This window comes from Penaeus monodon, chromosome 35, assembly GCF_015228065.2.
Source record: "Penaeus monodon isolate SGIC_2016 chromosome 35, NSTDA_Pmon_1, whole genome shotgun sequence".
NCBI lineage: Eukaryota > Metazoa > Arthropoda > Malacostraca > Decapoda > Penaeidae > Penaeus > Penaeus monodon.
In genome coordinates this window covers 26133409-26143408 of record NC_051420.1, presented here as the reverse complement: position 1 = coordinate 26143408, position 10000 = coordinate 26133409, and the positions used below count along the sequence as shown (strand labels likewise).

The following is a 10000-nucleotide window of genomic DNA, read 5'->3' as shown; positions in this document are numbered from 1 at the left end:
GAGGAAAAAAAATTGATATACATTTAACAGAAAAAAAGGAAAAATAAAATAAATAAGAAAACGGGGCTGCTAAAGGGAGGAGGGAAGGAAGGTAGAAGAAGAATGAAATAGAGAGGAAGATGATAGATAGATAGATAGATAAATAGGTAGATAAATAAATAGATAGACAGGTAGGTAGATAAATAGATAGGTAGATAGGTAATTAATAGAAAATGGATAGGTATATAGATTAGATACATAGATAGTTAGATACACAGATTGATGGATAGATAAATAGTGAGATAGGCAGATTGATGGATAGATAGATAGATACGTAGAAAGGCAGATAAAAATAGATAAAAAAACAAATAGAAAACAAATAGACAGACAAAAAAGATAGGAAGACAGACAGATAGACAGATAAAAGCTAGAACTGAGGAGAGAGAAAGAGAAAGAGCGAGCGACAGTGCGATAGGCGACAAGCGCTCGCTAGCCCACGAAGACGTAATCGTTAACCACAGAGCGCTATAACGAGCAGTTTTCGCTCGACTCGCACGTTCGTTATTCAACAAAGCCGCGTCCCATATTCAACCTGTCAGCCGGTCGGTCAGGGAGGGGCGGGGGCGGGGGAGAGGGGAGGGAGAGGGGAGGGAGAGGGGAAGGGAGGGGATGGGATGGGAGAGGGGGAGAGGGAGAGGGGGCAAGGGAGGGGGAGGGGAAGGGAGAGGGGGGGAAAGGGATGGGGAAGGAGTGGGAGGGGAAGGGAGGGGAGAGGGGGACAACGGACAATAGTAGAGGGGATAACGGGGTGGCTAGGGGGGAAGGGAGAGGGGGAAAGGGATAGACAATAAAGGAGAAGAGGTAAGGGGGGAAAGGAGGAGGGGAAAGGGCTAGATGAGAGAGGGAGGCTAAGGGAGGAAGGGAAGGCAGAAGGAGCGAGGAAAGTAATGGATTAAAGGGAAGGGATAGGTAAGTTGAGAGACTGTATTAAGGGAAAGGGGACGAAAGCGGATGAGGAAAAGTGGTCAAGGAAGAGGGGGCGAGGGTGAGTGAGAGAGGAAGGATAAGGAGAAGGGAATAAGTGTAGTAATAAAGGGGAGGGGGAGGTAAAGACGAGCGTGGAAGGCAAAGGGGGAGATGGCAAAAAGGAGTAAACAAAGGGAAGAGGATGAAGAGGAATGAGGCTAAGGAGCAGGGTCGATAAAGGGGGAAGGACCTAAGAGACACAGATAAGGGGCCAAGAGACAAGTGGAAATAGGGGAAAAGGGGTAGGAAAGGCCAGGGGATTAATGGACGAGGGCCAGGAGGCGCGAGAGGCCAAGGGAGACAGAGCTAATGGGCAAAGGGCGAGGTACGAGGCGTGAGAAGCTAAGGGGCGGAGGCATGACGAGGAGTCAAGCCCTTTCTAAGTGGCTCACGAGGCGTCGGGACTTTGGTCTGGCATCTCTCCCTTCGTCTGCCGGCGGCGCTGAGGGAGGAGGGAGATGCGACGGAGATAACGCGGCAGACAAGAGGATGTATTGAGAGGAAGGATATATTGCAGCATGCACACGCACATGCATATACTGCGTCTATATTTTTGTCAATGTGTATTTATACGTGTACACACACACACACACACACACACACACACACACACACACACACACACACACACACACACACACACACACACACACACACATATATATATATATATATATATATATATATATATATATATATATATATATATATATATATATACATATACATATATGTATATATATATATAAATATATATATATATATATATATATATATATATATATATATATAATATAATATATATATATATATATATATATATATATATATATATATATATATATATATATATATATAGAGAGAGAGAGAGAGAGAGAGAGAGAGAGAGAGAGAGAGAGAGAGAGAGAGAGAGAGAGAGAGAGAGAGAGAGAGAGAGAGAGGGAGAGGGGAGAGAGAGAGAGAGAGAGAGAGAGAGAGGGAGAGGGAGAGGGAGAGAGAGAGAGGGAGAGGGAGAGGGAGAGAGAGAGAGGAAGTGACGGGAACCCTCCCTGGAAGGCACATAATGTACACAGATTATTGAGTGAGTTTAAGAGCCGTGAAAAGGAAGGTGACCCCGAGGGCAAACTGGGCCAATCAGCGACCTCGAATGGCGTGACGTCATGAGCCACACGCACTCGCCAGGTATGGCGTTGAACAACGTGGGCAGTGTACGATAATGGGGCAACGATGTGACGATATGGAAACCTATGGTTACGGGGGAAAATAACTTTTCGTTTCACACTTTTCGTGATGATGACCTTTATTTTTTATGGAAGATTTGTTTTGATGAAGTTGGTCTGGAGAACTTCTTTGGTGATTTTGATATCGGCTCGATTTTTAGCTACGGATTTATCATCGTTTTTTTTTTTTATTTCACGTAAGGCGCGGACGCTTCGTTAACGTAGGGGTGCGACGGCGAGGGGTCTTAGACAAAGAAAATCGGCGCTCGGTCCCCGCGTGTGAGAAGAAGAAGAAGAAGAAGAAGAAGAAGATACCCGCCGACGATAAAAGCTAAAAATCCCCGTCCGACATCCGCGCCGCCGAGAGAGGGAATCACGGACGTCGACCAAGATTTACTGAGGCACCTTATGGACGCCGCAGTATTCATCTCTCGCGTCTCCGCAACGCAGCCACGGAAGCTCTGCACTCCCTCACGCCGTAGACCATCTCTCTCTCTCTCTCTTCCTCTTTCCCATTCCCTCCTTCGCTCCCCTCCCTTCCCCTCCCCTCGCCCTTCCCCGCCCCTCCCTCCTCCTGCAGGAGCGAGCGAGTGAGAGAGTTGAGGAACCTTGTCTTAGTACACTGGTGGACTCGCGCGTGGCAGGACGTGGGTGCCCGAGTACAGGTCCCGAACACACTCGCCCTTCCACGTGGGGAACAAGTGCCTCTGCCTCGTGGGGTGCCATGTGACGGGCCTCCTTCTCCGCCCTCCTAAGTGACTCTCTGGTGCGACTCTTGGATTTTGGTGACGGACTGAAAACGCGAGTGGATAGTCGGGGGGACTTCGCTATATGCTGCGTCGTCCTGTCGGGAGTGCGAATACTCACTGTTCCTCTCGCAGACCCTCCACCGCGACGCCATGGGGACCCCAGTGCCTACCGAAACGAAGGACAACAGTGCCACCGACACCGGAAGTGCCTCCGTTGGTAAGTAGAGATGGCGCTGCCCGTGGCCTTTTAAAACGCGAGATGAGTCGTGCCTTGATTTTTCACATTCACTGCAATCAGGTTTTGCCTTCTTTTTTATCCATGTGTGTTTGAAATTATCGGTAGAAGAGAATCTCTTTGTTTCGGTCACTGTAAAGTAAGGAACACAACTCTCGGACGCATGCCAACTGCATTCATCCCCACCCTAACTCTGTGCCTGACGCCCCCGCCTCCTCCGTCAGATGGACACGGTGACGGGCAGCGCGGGATGACCTGGTGCCCCCCGGCCTCCCCTCCGCCGCTGGGACCGGCGACGTCTTCTCCGCCCGCCCACCAGTCCTCCTCCTCCAGCCTCTCGGACACTCTCAGCTCCTCCCTCAGTTCGCTCTCGAGGGTCCAGGCGGCCTTCCCCCTGCTGCAGTCCCTGCCGTTCCTTCCCTCCGTGGCCGGGAAGCCGTCGGCGCCCCTTGGTGTGGACCCCCGCGTGATGGGGATGCTGCAGAGCTACGGGTCCCTGGGGCAGCTGCCGTGGGCCGCCCTGAGCGCCAGCGGCGACCTGGCCCTCAACCGCCTGCTCCTGACCCCCGGAGGCCGCCTGAGCCGCCCCAAGAAGCGCTACATCTGCAAGTATTGTCAGCGGGAGTTTACCAAGAGTTACAACTTGCTGATCCACGAGCGAACCCACACGGACGAGCGCCCCTTCCCGTGCGACATCTGCGGCAAGGCCTTCAGGAGGCAGGACCACCTCCGCGACCAAAAGGGAAACATCCCCCAGAAAAGAGAAGCCCTTCAAAGGCGACGGTGCGCCAAGGGCTTCGGGCCAGGCGCGCACGCTCGCCGTGCCCCAAGGGCCCAGCCCCCGCCCACGTTCCCCCCGGGACCCGGACGTCGCCCCCTTCGCCCACTTCGTCCTTTAAAAAACCGGACCTAAAGGATGGGTTTTCGCCCCGTACCCGCCCCCGGGCGCCCCCCTGCACAGAACCCCCCCCTCCGGCGGGCCAGGTTTTTTCCCGCCCCCGACGGTGTCCCCCCCCCCCCCCTTCGGCCGCCTTTCCCTCACCCCGCACCCCCAGGAGGCGAAAAAAACCGAAGGGGGAGGGGACAAAATTCGGGACTCTGAGAGGGGGTCGAGGGGGTCGGAGAGAGGACTCGGGGAAAAGGAAACCCTGTGATGGCCCCCGGGGGACACCGCCGAGGTCCCCGAAAAAAGAAGGCCCCTCGCCCCCTGACCTTTCTCCCCCGGAAAAAACGGCCCCCCCGACCCCCCGCAGGGGGCCCAAAAACCCGCAAACCAGGACCCCCCCCGAGAAGGGGGGCCGGCGCGGACGAAGGGGCCAAGCCCGTTCAGGTCCCCGGCGGGCGGTCCGCCATGACTTTTTCCATGGGCACGCTCATGTCGAAGTGATGTCGACATCGACTGTGATAAAATGCTAATCTAACTGAAGCGTGAAATCATACCTGTGTATACGTGAATGGGGTTCGGGGGCAGCAGTTGTGACCCCTGAATGGCGGGGAAACCCAAAAAACGTACATTTTACCAGTGCGAAAGGGGTTTATTTTGTCCCTTTACGTAAAATATGTGCGCTAATGTACCTTAAAAAAAAGGAAGACTAATTGTGGAGAAACACTTAGTGTGTAAATGTATTACATATCACAGATTCTGAACGACTGTCCCCGTGATCCTTTGTACATAATGATGAAACAAAGGGTACATAACGTGTGTGCTGAAATGTGTAAACAGAAAAAACGTTTTTTTTTCCCTCACCTGTGCTCGTGGTCGGAGAGAACGGCCTCGGAATGAGTGTTTGTTATATATTAAATTATATCGTTTTATTTTTTATTGAATAAAGGGCACGTTAAGTTCATTAGCATTTTTCTATCCAAAGTTGGTTGTACTGATATGGAGTGGAAATCCCGGGCCCGGGGAAAGGGATAGGAAGGGGGGTTTGTGTAATTTAATATAATATAATATATATATATTAATATATATAAAAATATAATAATATCCTATATATAAAAATATATATACACACCCACACACACCCACAAATACACACACACACACACCACACCACACAACACCCCTAAACACACACAAACACACACACATAAACACACACACACAAAACCCAAAATTATATTATAAATATATATATATAATATATATATATATATATATAAAATATATATATTATATATAAAAATATAAAAATATGCATTATATATATATAATATATAATTTTATATAATATATATATTAAATATATATATATAATATATAATATAGAAAATATACAAAAAATTGAAAATCAAAAAAAGGGGACATGAAAAAAAGCAATCAAAAACTGGCATGGATCTTTTTCTTTATAAAAAAACGGGGGGAATTGGGTTTACATAAAAATTTCCAATCACAAATCATACGAAGTCGTGCATGACACAGAGCCTGGTTCTTCATGACTGCCTCTTGCCATATACTGATGGAGGTTGATGGCGATTGTATATTAAACATTATAATGATGGTTATAACGATGCATATGGAGATCGTGATAGTGATAACAATAAAGGTTTAAATGGATTTTGGTTTTTTGTGATAATGATAAAAACATATTCATGTTAACAAAACGTCAGAAATTTGATAATAAACAATCATTCATTTAGCCAATAATGATGATGCAGATGATAATGAATATGTAAATGATGGCGAAACAATGATAATGATGATGATAGCAACAAAAAGTTACAAACAAAGATAGTATTGGTAATTTAATACTTAAACATAGCAATAAATGTGATAAAAGAGAGAGAGGGGAAGAGGGGAGAGAAAGAGAAAGAGAATGAGAGAGGGGATAAAGGAAAAAAGGAGAGGGGGAGAGAAAAAGAGAGGGGAGAGAGAGAGAGAAAAAGGGAGAGAGGAGAAAGGGGGAAAAGGGGGAGGGGACGAGGGGAGACGGAGAGAGAGAAAAGAGAGGAGAAGGGGGAAGAGAGGAGAGAGGGAGAGAGAGAGAGACGAGGGAAAGAAGTGAGCGAGGGGAGGGGGAAAAAGAGAAAAGGGAAAAAGAAAAAAGAGAAAAAGAAAAGAAGGAGAGAAAGAAAAAGAGAGAGGGGAGAGAGAGAGAAAAGAGAAAAAGGAGACCCGAGAGAGAGAAAGAAAAAGAGAGAGAGAGAGGAGAGAAAAGGAAAGAGGAAAGAGAGAAGAGAGAGAGAGGGGAGAAGGAGAGAGAAAAGAGAGAGGGGAGAGAGGAAAAGGAGGGGAAAAAAGCGAAAAGAGGGGAGGGAAAGAGAGAAAAAAGGAAAAGAGAGAGGAAGAGAGAGAAAGGGAAAAGGGGAGAGAGAGGAGAGCGAGAGAAAGATAAAGAGAGAAAGAGAGAGAAAAAGGGGAGAAGGGAAAAAGGGGGAAAGAAAAGAGGGGAGGGGAGAGAGGAGAGAGAGAGAGGGGGGGAGAAGAGAGGGGGGAGAGAGGGGCCGAGAGGAGGAGAGAGGGAGAGAGAGAGAGAAAAAGAGAAGAGGAGGGGAGAAAAGAGAGAGGGGAAGAGAAAATTAGAAGAGAAAAGGGGAGAGGGGAGAGAGAGAGAAAAGAGAAAAGGAGAGAGCGAGAGGAGGAGATGGACGAGGGGAGAGAGAGAGAGGGGGAGGGGGAAAGGAAAAGGGAAAAAAATAGGGGAAGAGGAGAGAGAGAAGAGGGAGGGGAGAGAGAGAGGAGAGAGAGAGGGGAGAGAAGGAGGAGAGAGAGAGAGAGAGAGAGGGGAAGGAGGAGAGAGAGAGACGAAAAGAGAGACCCAGAGAGAGGGAAAGAAAAGAGAGAGAGAGGAGGAAAAGGGAGGGGGAGCGAGGAGAGAGAGGGAAAAGGAGGGAGACAGAGGAAGGAAGGGGGAAAAAAGGGGGAAAGAGAAAGAGATGGGGAAGAAAAAGCAAAGGAGCCCCTGAGAGAGCAAAAAGAAGGGGAAAAAGGGGGAGGGAGAGGAAAAGGAGGGGAAGGATTAGGGGGAGAGACGAGAAAAGAGAGAAAGGGAGAAAAGGAGAAAGAGAGAGAGAGAAAGGGAGAAAAGGAGAGAGAGAGAGGGGCCCAGGAATTCCCCATAAATTAATATCTCTTACAGCCCCAAAAAGTTCATTTTTCCCAAACCCCCTATTTCTTTTTAAGTAACCCCCTCCCCCCCCTTCAATCCCCCCCCTTCTCTTAGAAAATATTCAAAAAGGCTTTTTTCTTTTTTTCACCCCACCCCTCGTCTCTCCCCCCTTTAAACCACCTCTTTCTCTCTCGTTTCCTCCTTCTTTCTCCATGCTACTCCTCTCTCTCTCTCTTCCTCCTCTCTCTCTCCTCTTCTCTCTCCCCTTCTATTTTCTCTCTTCTCTCTCTCTCCCTCTTTTCTTCCTCTTTCTCTTCTCCCCCTTTTCGTTTTCTCCTCTCTCCCTCTCTCTTCTTCTACTCCTCTCTCTCTCCCCTTCTCTCTTCTCTTTTCCCCTTTCTCCCCCTCTCAAATCTTTTTCTCATTCTTTTCCCCCTCCCCCCCCCCTGTTTTTCCCCCCTCTTATTCTCCCCTAAATTCCCCCTCCTCCCCCCCCTCTTTTTTCCCCCTTTTTTCTGACCCCCCTTTGGCCCACACAAAAGATAACGCACGAAATGTGCCTTCGGAAAGGCCTCGCAAACCCCCGGAAAGGCTAAGAGGCGAGACAATGAGGAAGAATGTCTATAAGTGAGGGTCTTAATCACAAGAACAATGGGTTCAGGAAAAGCGTCCTTGTGCTCTCTCTTTTAACGCAGTCTCCCCTACCTATTTTCCTCTCCCCTCCCCCGGGTGACGAGCCGCGAGTACATTATAGAAAACGGGTATGGTGCCTTTCTTTTTTCTTTTTTTTTTTTTTCTTTTTTTTTCTCTCTCTGTCAAGGGGGCGTCGTTTCTCTCTTGTTTTTTTGTGACTGTTTATATTTTCTTTTCTGTTATTTTTCCTTCTGTTTTTATTATTATTATTTTTTTTTTATGGTGGCTTCGTGCATTTTATTTATTTTTCTGTTTATTGTTTATAGTTTTTGGTTATAGACTCATTTCTTTTTTATTTCACAATCATATTCATTGTTTTCTTCCCTCTTTCTCCCTCTCTCTCTGTCTCTTTTTTTCTGTCTCTCCCGCCACTTCCCCCTCCATCCCTTTTCTCCCTCGCCCCTCCCATCCTCCCCCCTTTTTTTTGCCCTTCTCTACCCCCTTCCCCCTTTCCCTTCATTCTTTTCCCTCTCCCTCCTTCCCTCCCTCCCCCCCCTTTTCCCCTCCCCCCCTTGCCCCTCCACCCCCTTTCCCCTTTCCCATGCTCCCATTCCTATCCCCCTTCCCCTCCCCCCCAAATTTCCCCCTTCTATCCCTTCCCACGTCCCATTTTCCCCTTTCCCCAAAAAAAACCTTCCCCCATTTTCCCTCCCCCCCTCCATCTTCTCCCCCTTTCCCCTCCCTCCCCCCCACGCCCTTCTTCCCCTTTTTCTCTCCCCCTTTCCCCCTTTTCCCCCTCCAAGCCCCCTTCCCCCCTCCCTCTCCCTTTTCCCCCTTTTCCCTTCCTCCCCTTCTCCCCTTCCCCTTTCCCTCCCTTCCCGCCTTCTCTCTCTCTCTCTCCCTCTCTTTCCTTCCCTCCCTCCCTCCCCCCCCTTCATTTATTTAATACAACGTTACTGTTATCATTAATATTATCTATATTTTGCCAGTATTAAGTGTTTCCATGATAATGATACGATAGTAATAGTAATGATGATAATGATAATGATATTAACAATAATAAGAATATTAATAATGATGGTAATGATAGTAATAATGATAACAATAATGATAAAAACAACGATGATGATAATGATCATTGACATAAAAATGATAATGAAAACGAAAATGATAACAATAATAGTGTGAATAATAATAATAACGATAATGGTGATAACAATAATGAAAAATAATAGTAATAATAATAATAATAATAATAATGATAATGATAATAAAAATGATAATACTAATAATGATGATGATTGATTATAGAAAAATAATAATAAAGACAATAACAATAATGATAATAACAGAAGTAACAAAATAAATACAAAAATGAAAACAAAACAGTGATAATAATGAAAATAATGTTAACAATAACATTGATAATAATCATACTGATAATAATAATGATAATGATAAAAATAAAAATATCAATGGTATCAGTGATAAAATTAGTAAAAACAATAACAATAATAACATTAATAATAATAATGATGTGATATTAATAAGGAAAAGGAATATAATATGATGATAATGGTATTAATAATAATAATAATAATAATAATAATAATAATAATAAATAATAATAATAATAATAATAATAATAATAATAATAATGATAACAAGACGACAATAATTATTATAATAATTATTATAATAATAATAATAATAATAATAATAATAATAATATAATAATAATAATTATAATAATAAAATATAATAATAATAGTAATAATAATTATGATAATGATAATAATAATTATTATGATAATGATAATAATAATAATGATAATAATAATAGTAATAATTTATATAATAATGATAATAATAATATTATGATAATAATAATAACAATAATAATAATAGTAATAATTATTATAATAATGATAATAATAATTATTATAATAATGATAGTAATAAAAGTATGATAATGATAATGATAACAATAATAACAATGATATAATAATAATAATGATAATAATAATAATAATAATAAAAATATGATAATAATAATAATAACAAAATAATGTAATAAAATAATAATAATAATATAATAATAATAATAAT

At 44.4% G+C, this 10000-nt stretch overlaps 1 protein-coding gene across 1 annotated transcript; it reads left to right on the top strand.

Moving 5' to 3' along the window:
• Positions 1 to 2244: 2244 nt before the first annotated feature.
• Positions 2245 to 3947, top strand: LOC119595142 (protein bowel-like; the record flags this gene model as incomplete). The annotated part of the gene is given in 2 exon segments (XM_037944315.1): positions 2245 to 3191; positions 3434 to 3947. Coding segments are annotated over 2 exon segments (581 nt in total), but the record flags the coding sequence as incomplete, so codon positions are not given.
• Between the last annotated feature and the right edge of the window lie 6053 nt (positions 3948 to 10000).